At 26.4% G+C, this 20,344-nt stretch overlaps 4 protein-coding genes across 8 annotated transcripts in view; 2 read left to right on the forward strand and 2 right to left on the reverse strand.

Moving 5' to 3' along the window:
• Nucleotides 1-1,030, reverse strand: part of LOC122718735 — a 12,800-nt gene extending 11,770 nt beyond the window's left edge. Inside the window, exons 1-2 of the mRNA XM_043944029.1 lie at nt 858-1,030; nt 199-784 (exon numbers count right to left, since the gene is read on the reverse strand). The gene's annotated coding sequence lies outside the window, so the exon portion shown is untranslated. The remainder of the gene's footprint in view (nt 1-198; nt 785-857) is intronic.
• Nucleotides 1-6,200, forward strand: part of LOC122718736 (centrosomal protein of 135 kDa) — a 22,653-nt gene extending 16,453 nt beyond the window's left edge. Inside the window, exons 14-20 of the mRNA XM_043944034.1 lie at nt 3,365-3,644; nt 3,736-3,933; nt 4,041-4,217; nt 4,368-4,570; nt 4,865-4,996; nt 5,091-5,177; nt 6,146-6,200. Of these exons, the coding sequence (XP_043799969.1) occupies nt 3,365-3,644; nt 3,736-3,933; nt 4,041-4,217; nt 4,368-4,570; nt 4,865-4,996; nt 5,091-5,177; nt 6,146-6,200 (1,132 nt within the window). The remainder of the gene's footprint in view (nt 1-3,364; nt 3,645-3,735; nt 3,934-4,040; nt 4,218-4,367; nt 4,571-4,864; nt 4,997-5,090; nt 5,178-6,145) is intronic.
• An 82-nt stretch (nt 6,201-6,282) lies between these two features.
• On the forward strand, nt 6,283-8,834 carry LOC122718734. Its single transcript, XM_043944028.1, has 2 exons — nt 6,283-6,655; nt 6,780-8,834. The coding sequence occupies exons 1-2, from the start codon at nt 6,283-6,285 to the stop codon at nt 8,792-8,794; spliced, it is 2,388 nt and encodes a 795-aa protein (XP_043799963.1). The 3' UTR covers nt 8,795-8,834.
• Nucleotides 8,835-11,625: 2,791 nt separating this feature from the next.
• The window catches only part of LOC122718936 (AT-rich interactive domain-containing protein 2-like), a 51,680-nt gene continuing 42,961 nt past the window's right edge, over nt 11,626-20,344 (reverse strand). Inside the window, exons 8-17 of one of the 5 annotated variants that reach the window (XM_043944351.1) lie at nt 20,056-20,275; nt 19,519-19,693; nt 17,891-18,202; nt 16,569-16,772; nt 14,594-16,488; nt 14,317-14,476; nt 14,048-14,206; nt 13,679-13,756; nt 12,528-12,619; nt 11,626-12,299 (exon numbers count right to left, since the gene is read on the reverse strand). In XM_043944351.1, coding sequence (XP_043800286.1) covers nt 12,179-12,299; nt 12,528-12,619; nt 13,679-13,756; nt 14,048-14,206; nt 14,317-14,476; nt 14,594-16,488; nt 16,569-16,772; nt 17,891-18,202; nt 19,519-19,693; nt 20,056-20,275 — 3,416 coding nt within the window. In that variant the 3' untranslated portion in view covers nt 11,626-12,178. Of the gene's footprint in view, nt 12,300-12,527; nt 12,620-13,678; nt 13,757-14,047; nt 14,207-14,316; nt 14,477-14,593; nt 16,489-16,568; nt 16,773-17,890; nt 18,203-19,302; nt 19,694-20,055; nt 20,276-20,344 lie in introns of all 5 variants that reach the window. The other 4 variants (XM_043944350.1, XM_043944348.1, XM_043944352.1 and 1 more) reach the window with 4 other exon arrangements.

Here is a 20,344-nt window from a genome sequence, read left to right on the forward strand (position 1 = left end):
CTCTCTCTCTCTCTCTCTCTCTCTCTCTCTCTCTCTCTCTCTCTCTCTCTCTCTCTCTCTCTCTCTCTCTCTCTCTCTCTCTCTCTCTAAATAATTATTCCATGGAGCAACATAAAAAAATCTAGAAAATTTCAATGCTTAATATATATATATATATTCGAGTCATAATTGAAGTTAAAAAGATCGAAACTATCATACCTGATAAATTCCGTCGTGTTAAATAGATATTGTAATGGTTTAAGAATTATTTGAAAAGAATTCAGAATTATCGAGATTGTTCAGCTCAGAATCTTGGAACTGTTTATAACATAACCGCGAAATTCATGCGAATAGAATTCCTTATCGCGGCTTCGATTTCAGGGACATTCTTCAAGATGAACGAAAATGAAAGTATGTCTTACTCAATAACAAACGTGTTAACGGAACGAAACACATGTATGACCTTCGTCGTTATATGGAAGAATTGAATTTCGTTTCGGAAAATGATTAGATCTTCTTTCATTCCTTTTTCCTATTTGAATTTTTTTGTTCCCTTAATTATTTCCTAGTCATATCGTTATATAAAATATAGAAAAGAATAAAAAAAAAAAAATTTTTGCTTTAAAATTTTATTGTTTCGTAGAAAGCGCGAGTTATTTGTCACGTTTATTAAATTTACTTATACGATATTTAATATTTCGCGTCTAATTGTATTTAATTGAGCGTATTCATAATTATGCGTAAATCTGTTTGTGTCGTAATCTTTTTATTTCTTCGATGTTGTTATGCACGCATTGAACGTAATCTGTAAATTGAAGGTTTTCTATGTTGATTCTCTATTGTGAAAATAACTCGCTAGAAAATAATGAAACTCTTACCGCAATTAAGCGAGAAGGAAATGTATGAAGGAAATGAGTATCGGTGAATTTCCGTAGTCGCATATGAGAATTTATATTTACACGAATATTATAAATTGCCGCATTTTCTTTCTTATTTTTATGCATATATCTGCTTCTATAGTCTAGGTAATGCTAATTCTTGATTATCTGGTGGTTATATCTAAAATAAATGTAATTTGTGTTATTAAAAAGTAAAAGTAATAATAGAAAAGAATAAAAGTATATGATTATGTGATACCTTATTACTTAAAAAAAAATTTTCATTTCTTTAACTTGATCGTATCATAGTAAGGTTATATAATATCATTAAATATTTTCAAAATAATAATAATATTTTTGAATTTAGAAATTATTCAATTATTTCAGTTAAGTATTATATAAATAATAATGCCATTATATTAAATAAATACTAAAAAAATAATAATAAGTATTAAGGAAACGTTTTTTTTAAACGTGAACTTGACGTTTTCTATGTTATATACTCTTCCTCTTTCTCTTAATATGTATAGAATAGTTCACTTTCCTCCAGTTGGTATGAGAACGAGATAGATAGATAAATTTTTCTGTCTAACTATTTACAGTAGTTGTAAATATTTTCTATTTCTATTTACGCATTTCTAATATCTAGTATCTGATATCTTCAAAATATACGGAATATATTTTATATTTATTATTATATTTTATTATCAAATTTATTTTTTTTACATACATATTCAAACATAATCATTTTTGATTATATGATTCTAATCCATTGTACTACTTTGAATGATGTGCTCTATCAATTGATTTTATTATATATTTACGTTACATATATCTTATAATAAATTTTTTAATTATATTTTAATCTATCTTTCAAAATGTTAAATATTTATATTTAAAATTTAAATATATTTTTGTTATTTTAATTGATTATATTATACATTACCAAGATAAAAAAGACATTTACAAATCATTTTTTCATCTTTTATAATATTCTAACCAATTTAAACATATTTATGGACATCTAATGTGTGCGTGACGAGCTTCGGTCAATAACGCAAGTGTTTAAAAGATTATTTCCACTTTCATATAGGGGAAATATACGGATACGAACCATTGAAGGAAGCTGTTGGCATCAGGGAAGGATGTCGAGATGAGAGAAAGTCTGTTCGTTGAACAAGTCGCTCTCTGTTTTTTTTCTCTTTGAATCCTGGCGACTATGCATCCGCATATTATTACTGGTTACATAATGCGCAGACGCATAATCGAGAAACGAAGGATCGATAATCGATTATCCAAATATGGATAGTATAATATTTTAATCTATTTAATTATATTTCTCTTCTGAACTAAAATTGGATTTTAATATTAAGTATTTGAATTAATTATTATTATTTTGATTATTTTATATATTTGTTATGTCATTATTTTGAATGAAAAATATTTCAGATAAATGAATGATTTCAAAGGAAGAATATTCTGATGTTATTTGTTTTCATAGATAAGGAAATATGTATAAAATTGAATAATTTCTTTATTATAGTTTTTTTCGCTATTAAAAAATGATATACGAAGAAATAGAAATAAAATATTTTTTATATTATATAGTATTTATGAGTATTTCGAATCATACATTAAATATTATTTAAAGCGACATCTGCGACATATATTTACTGTACCGTATAATCGAAAGCTATTAAAGTTGCGATTTGTCAGTGATCAGAATGTTTTAATAACAAACACGTGCAACGTTGCATGTCGTGACTTAATGTCTGCTTTCTACGGTTCTTTTCTTACGTATTCACTTTTTTGTCCCTAATAAAATCGGTTTTGGGGTTACGTGATCCACAAACGAAACGAAATCTGGCCACGTAAATATTTCTCCAAGAAGGAATTAGGCAATAGGTACCTAATTCCTCAACACACTCGTGCTGCCCTTGTCCCCTTTTTAGAACAACGCTTGCGCCATGAGAGATGAGCGTATGATTCGCATAATTGAATAGATACGGATTAAGAATCGACACTTTGATGTAATATTCACTATGTATAATAGGTTTGACTGAAAATGGTCCGCTCTTATGTGACATTTATGTTTATCATACATCTATGTTTAAATGCAAGCTTTGTGATCACATTTTCTGTATTCGAAATGATTGCTCAAAACCTTGTTGAGAATTCCTCTTGGTGATGAACTGTTTCGAATTCAACTGTTTCAATGTTATAGATTTTTCGTGACGTGTTTAACAAACATGTTTGTATTTATGAGAGAAAATAAGAGATATATTAAAAGATATAGTGTATAGTGTAGACGGTAGGGTGCCTGTATTATAAAATAAAGATAGAAATTTTCGTTTAAGAAAAATATCGATCGAAATTGAATAAATTTCGATATATTCATCGATAAATCTATTTTATTATTCTTAAATCAAAGTGAAAATCAAAATATGTTTTTTTCATATTTTTAATTTGTAATCAATTTGTAATGAAAATTATTTATTTTGCAATAGGATGTGCGTGGATCAAACCGCGGATGCGAATCGGCAATTAAGGTCGATACAACTGGAGATGGAAAATCTTCAACGACAATTGCAAACTGTTTCGTACGACCGAGACAATGCTATCCAGGAAAATCGACGAACTCAGGACGATTTAGCTGCGGCTACTAGTGAAGTAAGAAATCTGCAGCGCGAATTAGAAACATCTCGTGGCGAGTCGTTTGATCTGAAGAGGCAGCTTCAGACTTACGTTAGCGAGGTTCGCAGAGCTGAAGAACTTCTTAATAGAAAGGTGATTTTATTGAAATTATAAAAATATATATATTATTGTAATATCTTTAAAATTTCATTTTTTTTTTTTTTTTTTTTTTTTTACTTCACAGGAAAATGAAAGATCAGAAATGTTGAATCACTTTAGAAGTTTAAGTTTAGAGGCGACTGTTTTGGAAAATAATAATCATAGTTTAGAATCTGAAGCAGCTGAGGCGAGAGGAGCGCTTAAATCCGCCAGGGATAGATTATTGGATTTAGAACGACAATTGGCGGATAAGGATAGCTTGATAAGAGGCTATGAAACTCAGGTTAATGATTTTTTAATAATTTTTTCATAATAATGATATTTTTCTAATATATAACGGAGAAAACATAAAAGTTTTGATATAAAAGAAAGTAATATGAACATTTTTAGATTAGTGAATTAACTCAAAATGTGGCAAGTTTAGAAACACAGTTACGTCAGCAGGGAGAACAAAAGCATAGAGCAGAAGCTGACTTAACTGCTGTTAGAGATCTATGCATGAAATTGGATGAACAAAAAGACACACTTATGGCACAGTTAGACGATAAAGATTCGCTTAAAACACAAGTAAAAAACATTTATATTATTTTTTTAATTAGAATAAAATTTAAAGAAAAAAAAATTCTGTTTTAAGATGAATAAATAATTATACATTATTTACGCGTGATTTGATAAAATATAAAGAATAGAATTTTTTATTTTGTATTTGATTTTTAGTATGATATGCAAATTGCTAAATTAAAAGCGGAACAAGCTGTCATTCAAGATCAGATGACTAAAGATCGTGCGACAGTAGAACGCCTTGAGATGTTATTGGATCAAGCAAGACAGGAATCTATAACTGCGCAAGCTACTAATCAGGAGCTTCAAAATGAAATGTCTAGATTAAGACAAAAAATGTCTGAACTTCAAACTAAATTGTAAGAAATTTAATTATTAACTGTTTGTTAATTAAATATATTTAATTAAAAATAATACTAATGATAAATTTGATCATAACTTTTTTCTATTTAATTATAATAAGATAATAAGATATTTTTTCTATTTAAAATTATAATAAGAAACATCCTATTTATTTATTTATATATTTATTTCTCTAAAATATTTTAATAAATATTTTTTTAATTTTAATAAATATTTAAAATATTACAAACTATTGATAATTCACATAATAATATCAATAATTAACTAAAATTTTTTTTTTAATATTGTAGATCTTCAGAATCAACAAAACTTCGACAATATCAAACTCAAGCTGCAGAGTATTCTAAACAAATTAGTGAACTTCGTAGACAAGTTACGAATGAAAGATTTGATCGCGCGAGAAAAGAAGAAGAAAATCGTAGGTATGTATGCACATTATTTACGATTCAGATAAGTAAAATCTTAATTAATAGAAGCTGGAAATAGCAATATTGTTTTCGATTATATTTTTTTTAGACCTTGTGAAGAAACTCCTGATCCACCTGTCCAAGTTCCATGTCCAAAATCTTACTTTCCTATTGAAACAAATGAAACAAAACACAGGTAGAAAAATATTTAATTAAATAATAGCAGTTTCAACTGTAGAGGTGGATAATGAATAAAATTTTTTTATTTATATTTTTTAATATAAATGAATGTTTTGATAGCTTGATAATTTTATAGTTAATAAAAAATATTTATTATCTATATTAAAAAAATCATAATATAATTTTTGTAAATTTGCTAAATATATTTTTTATAATTTATATACTTTAAATATTTTATTAACTTCTATTATTTATTATTTCTAGTTTTTTTTCTAAATATATAATTAAAATATTAAAATTTTAATATCAAATAAATTGTTTTCCACCTCTGCATTAGTTTTTGAAATTCAAGTGATAAAAATAAAAAATTAAACTGCCAGGCAAGTAGACTGGCTGAAGAAACCTTACACCGCGATTCCCAAACAACCTCAAACAAATAGTGGTGCGCGATCGATAATTGAGCGATATTCCTTTCCCTTGGATTGCAAGTGTTTGAAAAATGCCTTGCACGATCTATCGCCGAAAAAATCAGCATTTACATCTTATGTTTCAAATAATGAAGCAGACGTCTCAAAGCAGAATAATCCTAAGAACTTTAATAAACCTTTGTGATCGTATAACTATTTGCATATGTTCTATATTAGACTTATCATCTATTTTAATAGCATATTTCTTTGCATAGAAATAAATGAATTTTAATTCAATGCTTTTGAGCTATTTAAAATATTTAATATCCATGTTAATACTTATAATATTTTTATTCCTTAGGAATATTTAACTCATTGAAATTTTAATGGAATTTGAAAATATATTATAATTTTAAAGAATATAATAATATAATTAATAATAAATAAATATAAACTATTATTAAATATATAACCATTAAATTTGTTCTTGCAAATTTCATTAAAATTATCAATATTATGATTAAATTATGTTCATAAAATCTTTGCATCCAATTAAATTTTTTTTTTTTATTTGCAGGTCTTTAAATTCGACACCAGACAGTTTTAACGTAGATTTAAATGTGGTTATATAAAATCATTTAACCTATCCTAATCAATAGATATTTGCAGAATGAAACAAGCAAAGAATACGATGGACTGGCTGAAAGAAGCAGAATGAAAATAATAAATCCCGTCACTATATCACACTCGGGATATTTAAATTTGCAAAACTACAGATGCAGTGATCATACAAAACATATTCACTGTGATGTTCCTTGCATAAATATAATTTTACGTTCAGATTGTAAAATGCATTCCAGTCTGTATAATTATCTACAAAAGGAAAATGCGCAACAAGAGATACAAAACGAGAATGCACCATTTTTTCAAATCAACGAAAATTCAATGAAAGTTGATTTTAAACCATTAAATACATCTCAGTTTAATTCGTTTAATGAAAAATATAATCATACTGCTTTTAATACAGAAAATTGTTTTAATGTGTCGCAATTAGTAGGAATGCAATATGAAAAAAAATATAATCAAGGTAACTTTTAATAATATTTCATAAATTTGATAATAATAGTCCACCGTTTCATATGATATCAAATAGTAATAAGCTTTGATCAAATTCAAAATAAATTTGTTTTCCAAAAATGAAACAATTTTAGGACAACCAGAAATATTGAATAAGGATAAAATAAAAACTTTAAATGCAGATAATGATATTGAAGCTAGATTAAAAGTAAATGAATTTGTTAAATATCATGCAGAATTTTGTAAGGAATTGTCCACAAAAAGTTTTCCTATTATAAAATTGGAAACTACAAAACAAATAAATGAAAATATTGAAGTTCCTAAAAAAAAAGATTCGTCATTGAATTTCGAGAAAACGACTACGAAAAATGAATCTGTAAAGTTCCTAAATGATTTAAAATTAACTACGGAAAATATAGAATCAAAACCTACAAATAAGTTATCTAATTTCCAATTTACAAGATTGGAAAATCTATTAAAACCTGTAACTTATACATCGTCTAAAAAACTTTTATATACGAATTATTTTAGAGACCCTTATGTTACTAGAAATTTACAAGAAAATAATCAAATTCAAAATACTATTTGTGCTGATAAAGAAGAAAATATTTACAAAACAAACTGTAACAAATACGAAACAGCCATAAATTATAAAAAGGATAAATTTTATGAAAGTACATTAGAAAATAAAAAATTTACAAATTTTCCATTTCAAAAAGAAAAGACCTATACTAATGTAAATTGTAACAAAATCAATTATTCTACGTTAAATATAAAACAAAATGAAATTGATAACAAAACTTTGAATACAAAATTTATGAGTCATACATTTTTGAAATCTACAAAAGATTTTGATCATAGTATATGTGAAAATAAATGTGTAAATACAATTGATAATACTTTAGATGTATTACAAAATATGCTAAAAGATGTTAAAAAATTCAAAAATAAAAGTATGACAAAATTTAATGATCAAAGTTATCAATTTAAAGAAATACAATCTAAAAAAAAGGATAATTATTGGAATGAAAATTTAACTTTTAATTCGTCAGAAATGAGATTGGAATTTATGCAAATGTTACAAGATATTAAGAAACATACGGAAACGTTAGAAGAACAATTAATTAATATGAACAAATGTAGAAGAGAAAAAAAAAAAATAAATGAAAAATTAATTTATACTTCAAAAAATTATAATCTTCAAGAAAAGAAAAATATAATTACACAATATCCTGAAAAAAAAAATATTTGTATACAAGATTCATATTCATATTGTGATTTGAAATGTCAATGTTCATTATTGAAACCGACAAATAGTTTTTATTCACAATATGAAAAACAAAATATAATTCTATTACATGGAAAAAAAATTGCAATAGATAAAAATGATAAAAAAAAAAACATTAATTTACTAGAATGTCGTGATGATTGCATAAAAAAAGTAAAGGACATCCAAATTCAATGTGTAAAATCACTATCTTTTCATATTCTTGATTCGAAGTTTAAACTCGCAACTACACTTATATCTAAAAAAGATTATACATCAAAAAACAAGAAAAGTCTTAATTATGTATCCAGTTATATCCAAACAGATAATTCACAAGCAATGCAAGTTGAAAAAATTCCATTATCCAATAAATTAAAAAATTATTCAACAAAACAAAAAAATAAAACAATTGATCCAATAAAAATAAATAAGAAATCAATATCTTTATGTTGTAATAAAAATGCTATTATATTATTAATTTTAAAAAAGATAAATAATAAATGTTTAAAGTGCAAATATAAAAAATCGAAGTTCTTGCATTTTAAACCGAAATATAATATTAATTCGCATATTATGTACGATCAGAAAATGATTAAATATAGATTATCCAGAGTACAGATACCTATTGTGTTCAAATCAACATACATAAAATGTAAAAGTGAGGAAGATTTTCATCTTAATAAAAATAATTACGAACTCTGTACAAAATATTCAACAAACAATTGTAAAATATCTGATTTAGTAACTGTATGCACGCAATCATCTAATTTATGGATCACTACTGCCACTTCAATTTCTTCTACTTTAATTAACAATAATAATACTATTAACAATTTTAATAAAGAAAAAATTGAAAAAAAAGAAGGCTGCACAATAAGTTAATAATTGATGCAAAACAAAATCAATAATATTTGTAATTATTTTTTTAAATAAAAATATATAGAGGTGGCATTGTAATATTTTAATTAATGTAATTTGACAAAAAAATGTGAATAACGAAGCAAGCAATAAAATATAATTATTTCCAGATATAATTTACGTTGTAATTTTATATGTATTTCTCTTATTTTTTTGTATTTTTTAAAATTACTGTAAAATTGATAACATTTATAAACTATGATTTTACGACAGATTTTTCAGAATTATAAATTTTAAGAGATAAAAGATATTAATATGATATAATAATTATTAAGTAAATTTATCGAAAATTATTCTTTTTTTTTAATGAATTTTTTTCGTAAGCTAAAATTTATTTAATTATTTGTTGAATTAATGTTTTTTTTAGTACTTTGTTACATTCGAAAATGTTATATTTTGTGAAGTAGAAAATATTATTATATTTTATAAAGTTCTTTATATTTGTTATACCGAATTTAATCATATAGATAAAAACATGTAAATAAATTTTTACACAGTTTTATAAACAAGTAAATAAATATCAAATTTTAAAGAGACGCAAACTTTTGGATCGCAAAATGTCAGAATAAAGTATAAAAATAACATACAAAGTAATTATTGTATTTAACTTATTCTTCAGAATATATGTATACGTGTAGATGATAATGTGGCAAAGCGATAGCAAAATTTTTCGAAAATTTAACCAAGAATATTGTTACTAAATTTTTTAATCAGGTACGCTGAGACTTGCTTGCTTCTATAAAAAGTATAGTGCAATCTGAGAATAAACATTCAAATAATTCTTATATTTAATTTTAATAATTCTCTTTTAGTATTTAGTAATTTATTATATCATTCTTTACACATATTGTTATGATCTCGATGATCGTACGAAACGGTGAACATGTAAACTAGATAATTACAAATAATAAAAATAAAAAGCCTCTCATAAGATTTCTTTTCTAAACGTTTAGTTATTCAATTTGATTTATGTATATATTTATATATATATATATATAGTTATATGTATTTTATATATATATATATAATATGTATAATCTATATATAAAATACATAACAGAGGCTCGCACAATGTTTTACAATTCGCGATGTTTAAATTATTAGTTTTTTCCATCGTTACACAATCGGTGCCAGCCAGTTTTCTTCTCAGCGTTTGCTGTATGTCGATTCGATAATTACAAAAATTTTTATGTATCTTATACTCCTACGTCCTGTCATAACCCTATTATAATACAAGAATTCTTTTTCTCACTTCGCTTCGCCAGACATTTAATCTTACACTTTTAAGAAAAATTTACATAGAGCGAGTAACATTATGAATGAAATACAGGTATTATGTACAAATATTTATAATTATACATATATACTTTATTCCTTCGATTTTATTCGAATATGATCGTCTGAATTTTTAAATTCGCGATCCCACCTAATAATTAGATAAATCGACGAATGACGTGTAAATGTAAATCTACTTTTTTCAATTTTCATTGTCACGTTTAACATAACATAAAAAATATATATATATATATATATATATTTATGTATGTTACGTTCATTTTCTTTTTAACGTTTGGAAAACAAAATAAAGAGATCTTTTTTCTTCTTATTTAAATTACAACATATTTCAACAAAAAATGAAATTTAGAAAATTTTATTCACTTTTTTTCGTTCAATCTTAAAACAACTGAAATTACCATTTCATGGTATATTTTCTTACCTTTTTTTATACAGCCTATATTACAAAAAAGTCAATATTATTTCGTCATGATATAAGATAAGGGGAAAAAAAAGGCTTTTCATTACGCGCCGCGAGAATCACTTATTTTTAAATTACTTATTCAAAAATTTATAGAAGCATCATATTAGAATTTCAAATAAAACAGTCATATTACTGAAATTTTTATATATTTCATGTCCTAACTAATGAATTTTTATAAAAAAAAATAAATATATAAAATAACGTTTGTTCTGCTATGCCCAATCTAATGCACTCAAAATTAACATAAAATTGCTACATAAACTGTTCTATTATCACTCTTTCCATTAATCCTTATTATAAATTATTTAAAAAAGTTTTTAAATATTGGCAAAGAATTGCCTCAGAAAATGTTTTTTTTTAATTTCTTCTTATCCATCCATTTTTTAATGCTGAAAATTTAAGAAACACTGGCTTTAAGAACATTTAGGCCTTTCTAAGTTTCAAGTATAAATATACTTACACCTGTATCTATAATATATGGACAACTCGGAAGCAATAATTGATTTGTGACTCGATCGGAGCGAAGTATGTGTAGCATTTTATAGATGCTTCTCGTTATCGATGCTTTCTCAAAGTTATACAATTCACACAAACCAGATTAATACATGTTAATATAATAAGATAATAATAAGATTGAGGAGATGATTCAACACGACACGCTTAGTTTGCCCGAAGAAATAAAATTGCTTACTAATATTTCTTGATTTAAAGTTAGGTTAGAATTTGAACGAACTGTTAGAAATTCCCGAGCTAAAACCGATTTAAAGCAGAAGAAATTCTTAAATTTTTTTTACATGATAGATTTGGGCCGGAATATGCTATTATCATCACATTATGTGTGATACCTTACCATTATCTTGACAAAATAAGATTACTCGATAATAAAACAAAAGAGAGACGATAATATAGCCATGTAATTGCAATATGCAATTATATAAGCAAAATCATAAATTCCTAACAAATACATTTCATAAAAAGATTTTTTTTACATTCTAGGTTTTCTTGTGGTTGACTTATGAAAAACATACAATAATAATATTAATAATAATAATTAATAATATAATATAATATAATAATAATATAATATTGATTGTAATTAACTATAACGTCCATAAAGTATTTTTTCGCCCTTCATTTTTTGTACACGATTACTAAAAACATTTCTTCCGCTTCTTGTTGAGAAAATAAATATTAATATTAAATTTGAAATATTATCTTGTTTTACTTTTTTTTTTATCACTGATCTGTAATCACTTCAACTACTGTCTTTCGTTCGTGTTAACTAGTTACAGTACATTATTATAGTCTAAATCGGCAAATCGACTTGCCTCGTAAGTGTATAGGCCTCTTTAATAATTATGGAACATTGCCGTATCTTCTTTTCTTGTAGTACATCTTCTTTACTGTTCATATCCTTCTTTTTTTTCTTATAATGCACAAGCACATTTTTTTTGCAATTAATTGCAAATTTTTTGCCAACTTTTCTATCATTCTTTTGTTTTTTCACTTTACACTAAAATTCAAAATAAACGAATTGATCGCTGTTCGCAGGATGAAAAAGGTTTCTTTTAGAGGCCTGGTTCAAGAGGTCACCTATGGTTACTGCTACTTTGATCATTCATATCATACAGAACTTGTGCGATTGTTCTTGATGATTCGACATTACTTAATGCGACTCCTGCCAAATGTGGTTCGTACGCTCTAAGATGTCTGAAAATCAAAACATAAATAATATTATTAAATATAATAACGATTGGTTATAATTAAACTATACAGAAAAAAAAATATAATTTTGGATTCTTACATAATCTAAAAATCATTTTCCATTTGAAAATAGAATTTATTCTAAGAAATAATAGAAAAAATTATGTACATTTAATTATATCTTATTAATAATTTTTTTTTTACTAAAATTAATAAAATTAATTAAAAACAAACCTTCTGCCATGCGTTGAATATATGACTAGGTTTCTAAGAATAAGAGCTGCTGTCAAGCGAATACTTTTGGTCACAGGACCTTCGTTGTCATCCTGTTAAAAAATTACAGTATAATTAAAAATTTATAATTTCGTTCAAATTATTTATAAAATATAAAAAAAATCTAGTCACACTCTTAAATAACACTAAAACAAATACAATATATCAAGGATATAACAATTATTTAATGATGTTTCAATTAATTAGTTGCAATAGCTTTGAACATTAGTAAAATACAATCGTGAAAACAAAATGGAAACATTGATTTAGGAAATGATGTCGCGTGAATAAATTATATAATATCATAGAAAATTTCAGAGAAAGCATTGATATTTCATTTTTATACTATAAATTTACATCAAATATCATATTATTTTTTTATATAAATATAAAATATATTAAATTAGAATGCAATAATAAATAATTTGGCACAGAAAAAAAAGAAAAAATTAATTAAGTAAATGTTCTTTAAGAATTTTAAAAATTGATTAACCTATTTATCAGAAGCTATTACATTATTATAATAATATAATATAATAAAAACAAATTTTTACAAATTGCTAAATTAGAATTATAAATAAATATGTTATACAATCAAAACTTAGCACCAAAAAAATATTAAAATTTTACAATGTTTTAAAATTGATTTGCGAGATACATTTTTGTAATTAAAATTATTAATTGATAATTCAATCATCCTTAAAAATATCCTTTCTTATTGAAGATTTAAATTAAATACCTGTTTATAATACAAAAAATGATTTTTTATTTTGATAAAAAACGCGACAAATATTCTACATTATGTTGCTTAAAATATTATACCCCAGCACCCTTCATCATCATGAATATACTTCAAATGCGTGAACACATAAATTATACAGGGACGCTAACTACGAAATGAAACTAAAATGGAATACATGCTAATAAAAAATACATATGTATACACCGTAAAACTTGAAACTAAAAATTAAGAAACCACAACGTATGTTACGAAAACAAAAGAAAATTAAGCGCAAAAAAAAAAGAGGCGGCAGGAACAACGCACAAGAGCTGTGGTTGTAAATCGTGAATCGTGAATCCTTTTTTTTTTCAATTTCTGAACACGTTTTTACCTGTTCTGGTGGAGGATTTTGCCCAGGTCTGGGAGAAGAAGAGCTTGAAGTGGCTGCAGCGGGCTTGGTCGGCCTTTGCTGCTTTGCCAAGAGAATAAGAAATTTCATTACATTAACAATACTTAACAGACTCTATGAACCGTGAAACTATAAAGGATTCTCCGAAATATTGACACAAATTATATCATTAAACGCGGTATTTTTGATATCAGTATATATGTGCTATCTCGCGTAGTAATTTTAGTGCATTTGTTATCCCTATGATGTGTCTTGTGTTTTTTTTTTTTATTGAAATTACCATTAACTTATGTCTACATATATTATTATAATTCATTTGATTTATAAGATTATTTATGTGATTTTACTAACCATTAATTCCTTTGGATTTACAAACTCCAAAGCGTGCCGTTTAATAGCATGGAATGCTGCATTCGGTGCATATCCAGGATGATGAGGAGTTGGCGGTGTCGATGTAGAAACTTCGGTTTTGCCTGTTACCGTTAATTGTTTCCTTCTTATCGACATTGTCTGTAAAATTATTAAATTATTTAATGTTTAGTAAAGTTCTTTTCTATAACTATAAAATTATAATTGAAAAAAATATAAATTCTTATAAAAATATATAATATTATACTTACTTCCGCATTACAATGCCTATCATACAAATGTGTCATCAATGAAAATCTTCGTCTTTTCAAGGCATCACAGCTTGCCCAAAGACATAATATTTCCTCCCCACCAGATGGACAATGTGTTTCGCATACATGAAGATAAACTTCATGTGGTGTTTTAAATTGCCTTTACGAATATAAAAATAAAAATATATAAAGATAAAATAATTAAGAATCATAAAATAGTTTCACAAATTAAAATTATTATTATTATATTTTGTAATATTAAAAACTAATCAATTACCTTAAACAACCTCGCCATTCACATAAATATGCATTGGGATCAATTTTTATTGTAATAGTTTTTTCTGATTGATTCTGGCTCGTAGATGGTTTAGATTCTGGTTCAGTAGAGGTTGAAGAACTGACAGTCTTTATTACTTTAGCAGGTTGCTTTGTCGGTAATCCATGTGTTGCTGCTGCCTGATGAGGTGTAGTGGGTCTTGTAGGCGGTGGAGTAGAAGCTGGTGTTGGTGTTACCACTCTTGATGGCACACTCGTTGACACTGGTGTTTGTTGAGCCATTGCGGGAATTGTAACGGTCACTGTATTTGGATTTGTTTGTGCTACAGAACTGTTCACTATTATCGAAGTTTGTGGAATTGTGCCAGACGTTGGAACCAAAGGAGGAGGTATATTGCCGAGTGCTGGACTCTGCAAGATAGGACGTGAAACTTGTGTAACGACAACCTGCTGTCCCTGAGGAGTGACGGCCACCATTTTTTGCTGAGTTGGTTGGGCAGCTGCTTGAGATTGCAAAATAATTATCGTTTTTGCACCTGTTCCCTGCTGTTGTGTTGTTTGAGCTACTAACACAGTCTGCGCTTGACCTTGAACCAATGTTGTTTGTGGTTGAGCTAAAACGTAATTTTGACCAGGGACGCCACCAGAAACAACATACTGTAATTGACCTCCTGCTCCTTGTTGCAATAAAACCTGTGGTTGAGGTTGCGCTTGCCTTCCTTTCACTGCACTAGTTGGAATAAGAACTTGATTATTCGATTGTATTGTTTGTTGTACTACTATTTGCCTAGGTGCTGCGACAATAAGTTGTTGTTGAGGTTGTTGTTGAGGATGAGGTTGTGGTTGTTGTTGCATTTGAGGTTGCGGTTGTTGCGGTTGCGGCGGCGGTTGCTGTGGCTGTTGCTGTGGTGTCAGTTGTGATTGTTGTTGTTGTTGAGATAATTGTTGTTGATTAATTTGATTGACAAATATATGAGGTTCTTCTTTTATCGTAGTAGTAGTTTCTTCTTGGACATTTACAGTAACATTTTCATCAAGGTCAATTTCGTCTTCTATACAATCTGCAGCCAGAGCAGCGTAAAGATTTGCGGCTGTAGAAGATACGGTTGCTTTCTCACTATCCTTATCATCATCCTGTTCTTCAGATTTTATACTCGAGACAGTGGATTCAGCAGTGGTCGAATCAACAGCAGGATCAGGTGACATAGTACCATTAGAATATTTTACTTTTTTTACATCTACTTCATCCGACTCACTAGCAGCTCGTTTTATTCCTCTAGGTGCTTCAATTAAAGTATCTTCAGAAACTTCTGTCTGTATAACATTACCTTCTTCTACTTCGGTTTTTATTTTAATGTCTGTAGGAGATTCTTTTAATACTTTCTTAATGTGATTTTCCACTAAGTCCATTCCTTTTTCATTAATCGAATTTTTTCCTAAAACACCATTCAAAATAGGCTCTTTGTCAACTTTCCGTTCTAATAAATCTGCAAGCATCATACTTTGCAGAGGTTTCTCTTTAGACGTTATACTAGATGAATCTTTTGATGAATCTTCTTGGGCATCGATATCCATATTACTTGGTGCACCATTTAATAGAATTCCTTCAAAACTTGTCAAAGAATTATCTTCTTCTATACCGACACCAGAACAGTCCCTACTACCACCAATACCACTACTGGATGCCAAAGAATTATTAGTCGAATCTGAATCCTCAGCTATTGATGTACAAGTTGAACGTTGAATAGCTTTATTTGCTGTAGTTATAGTTGTTGCTGGAGGCCGACATACTTTAATGTTTGACGATATGTGGTTTTCGGTTGAATTTAAAACCATTGTGGAAGAAGTTGTTGATGTTGGTATTTGGTTGACATTTTCATTATCATTTACTTCAGTCTATAAAATTAAAAAATCAGTAACTCAGTAAAATTTGAAAATTATATTTCTCATAATTTCTCATAAAGTTCATATTGTACCTTGTCACAATTATTAGTCATAATAAATTTAGCTCCATTGAGCCTTTGTATTTTTTTGGCAGGAATGGGTGTGATAGTTGGCTTTTGCTTTGAGTTGACAGGTGTCTTTGGGAGTATTGCAGTTAAAGTTGTAGTTGCAGTTGGTTGCGATATATTAGTTAATTGCTGTTGTAGTAGTCTTTGTTGTTGTTGGCGTTGTGCAACCTATAAAAATTGTACAATTTAGATTTATTTAAAAGAAAGAATTTAATTTTTTTTTTTTTTGAAAATTACTTTATATTTTCTTAATTATTATAGAAAATAAAATATATTTCAATTTCGAAAACCATGCTTTTGTTAGTAGAATACAAAACACTGATTGTCACTCTAAACTCAAAAAATAACCACATTATTAAATATTACTTAAGAATTTTAACCAATGTAAAATATAAATCTTATCTTTTAAAGTAAAAGAAAATAGCATAACCAAAGTATAATACTTATATCTACTTCAGAACACAAACATTAAAAAACTTTTTGAAATTAAATTTGTTAAAACATACATTCACTAAATATAATTTTAAGTGCAATCTTATCTTGTAAAATGGTTTTTTTTACAAATACAAATTATTTTAAATTCAAATTTAATTATTTTATATTTGATATTGAATTTTAATTAATATAATATTTAATATAATATTTCAATATCATATAAATATGTTTTGTTTTGTATAAAATTTTTAAATTTTCTATTTTAAATAAAAAATAATTATTTAACCATCCTACAATTTATGGTTGCACAATATTTTGAAATTTATTTTCTGAAATTCAAATTCAAAATGCTTAAAATCGTATAAAAATCATGATTATCATCAGATTCGCATGAAATGATCTTAAAAAAAAGTGATTTTCTTAATAGAAGTATCAAAAAACATGAAATAAAATAAATATATCTTATTAATATATCTCAAATCTTTTTTAATAGAATATTAAACATTTCTATAATAAATTATATCAATCATTTTTATTTTATTTTTTTTTATTTTTATAATAACTTAAAATTTATACAAATATAAATGTAAAATTTATTAAAAATTTTTTTTTATTAGATTTTTTTTTTTAGTTTTAGTTTTCTTTATTTAATTAGAAATACTATGTGTTTTTAAATAAATTTATCAATTTATTTTACTTTCTCTTTTTATTTCTCTATTATTCCATTTAAGAAAATCATCTTCGCCGAAGAAAATCAGAAACGCCGTCTTATATGTCCTTAATACATTTTCAACATCTTATCTATATAAAAAAGTACTACTGTTTTCATTGTTAATGTACAACAATGATACCTGGTTGCTGGTTATTAGCTGGTTGGCACTGATGCTGGATGCGATGCTAGCAGTAGTGTTTGTTACACAGGCAGTAGGGGTAGACACACAAGTCGCAGCAGTACTGGGCATGCAGTCGCTGCTAACCGTTACCTTAGTAGCCAGAAGGCTTTTTATTATGGAACTGGATGTAGTACCACTTCGATTATCTTCCTTTGCAACTACCTGGACAGTTTGACATTGTTGCTGTACTTGTTGTACTTGTTGTTGTGGTTGTGTTTGGGAGCCACTTGACAGCAATGCTTGACTCAAATGAGGATGTGATACTGACACCTAATTAACAATGATCATAATGTAATTATAACATCAAAATATCATGAATAAACAAAAACATTCTTATAATACAGAAATTACAAAAATCAATTACAAAAAATTATAAAAAAATTAAATATTTAATTAAATAATAATATTGTTGTTTGAATTTGTATATTATAAAATATTATAAAATAGTTTCTATATTAGATATATTATATATATAATACATATTAATGATGCAATAAACATTTCCAGCATTGACAATGAATTATTATTAATTATCATTTTGAATAATTATATGAATGAAACTACAAAAGTAATTTTGCTTTTTATGAAATTCATAAGGCATGATATTCAAACAAATTCTTATTACAGTTTATTATTAAGCATGATACGAATAGAAGTAGAACAAATGAAATTAATCAAAAACAAAATTTATTAACTTGTTATAAGATAATAAAAATATTGTACTATGAAATTATATCTACATGAAAAATATCAAAATATATATACTTAAAAAATAAGAAATCTATGTTGATCATGCAATAGTAAAGTTTTTTATCCAAAATTGCAATTATAGATATTACTGATAAAAATATAAAATATAAAATAAGCTTCGATATATTATAACAATTAAAATATTAATAAAATGATCTGATTTGAATACACACATATATATAAAATATTCATTTTAAATAATACTTATAGTAGTCATTCATATTTAAAATAATATTTATATTTCATATTTATATTTTATCTTTTTTATCATATATCAATTTACAGTTAAATCTTATTTATTTGAAACAAAAAAGAATTTGTATATATTTGTATATATTTCAAATATGTTAAATATGAAAATAAATTCTTTATTAAAAGAAGAAAATCTACAACTTACATAACTTTTTAGAAAATTATGTTTCAATAATCTGGATTTCAAAGTTCACATAATTACTTATTTGCATGCACATGTAATGGAATAGACGGGATTTGAGGCATGCAAAATGTAATATTGTTAAGAAAAGCCCATATTATGACAGCATAGTGAAACCATAACCAAAATAAGAACCAAGGTCATGAGTGGTAGAGAGAATGGTAGAAAGCTTAGGACTTGGACCCACCTGACTTTTAGAATCAACCTTGGTGACTGGATTTTGGGATTGAGTTGCAGTGTTCGAGATACTGGATGGTGGTTTTGGTGGAGCAGACAATTGGGCTTTAAGGATAGGCGATGCTGGGGCAGGGGTTCTTGGAGGCCCAGATGCAGGATTGTCTAGGGCCGTGCTATCAGGAGCAGGACTTATACTCTTGATTGTACGCTGTTGTACGGGAAGCACCTTTACTGGCGTTGCGTTGGCTGCTGGAATTGGAGCTGTGTTAGTCCCAACTGCAGTTTGGCTCGGATAAGTTACTTGGGGAGATGTGGCCCGTACTCGGATTCCTTCGTAATACTGAGTACCACTTGTTTCACCTTTCAATGGATTTGGTCCGACGCTTCCACCAAATACAGATCTATGGAAAAATATTTGTATCATATTGTATTATATATATTGCATTATATATATTGTATTATATATATTGTAGATATTTGTATTATATTGCTTTTTTAATTACAATTGAATATTAATATTTTACAATAAAATCGATCATTTTGTATATATAATATATATAAATGTATATATAATATATATATATTGTATATTGTATATATAATATATATAATATATATAAAATATATAATATATATAAAATATAATATATATAAAACTAAATATTCTTCTGAAAAAAATCTTATTGTCTATTTTGCTGAAAAATCTTAAATAAAAACAAACTAAGTAGAAAATAATTTTATATACAAGGAATCAAATATTTACCTAACGCATCTAGGAAAATGAAGTGGAGCAATAACACCTCTTCTACCAATCTTTGTGCAGCAACCAAGATATTTCTTGTATAATTCTTCTTGTTCTATACGGATTCCCTGTGCTGGTTCGAAAGTAGCTCTTAACCAACTCAAAGCAAATTGCTCGTTTTCTTGAATAATTTGTTGATGTGCATGTTGTTGCTGAAGCGAATTATTTGTCTCAACTGCTTCTAAAGATAGATATAAACAAAATAATATTAATCTATTTAGCCTTTTTTTTCTAAAAATTGTTTTATTAT

Source organism: Apis laboriosa, unplaced genomic scaffold, assembly GCF_014066325.1.
Source record: "Apis laboriosa isolate Shangri-la unplaced genomic scaffold, ASM1406632v1 scaffold68_cov148, whole genome shotgun sequence".
Classification (NCBI taxonomy): Eukaryota; Metazoa; Arthropoda; class Insecta; order Hymenoptera; family Apidae; genus Apis; species Apis laboriosa.

Excerpts from the sequence above, each read along its gene's own strand:
- LOC122718734 (XM_043944028.1), top strand. The coding sequence starts at position 6,283 with ATGAAAATAATAAATCCCGTCACTATATCACACTCGGGATATTTAAAT. Across the intron at positions 6,656-6,779 it reads TGAAAAAAAATATAATCAAG|GACAACCAGAAATATTGAAT; the intron begins GTAACTTTTAAT and ends AAACAATTTTAG.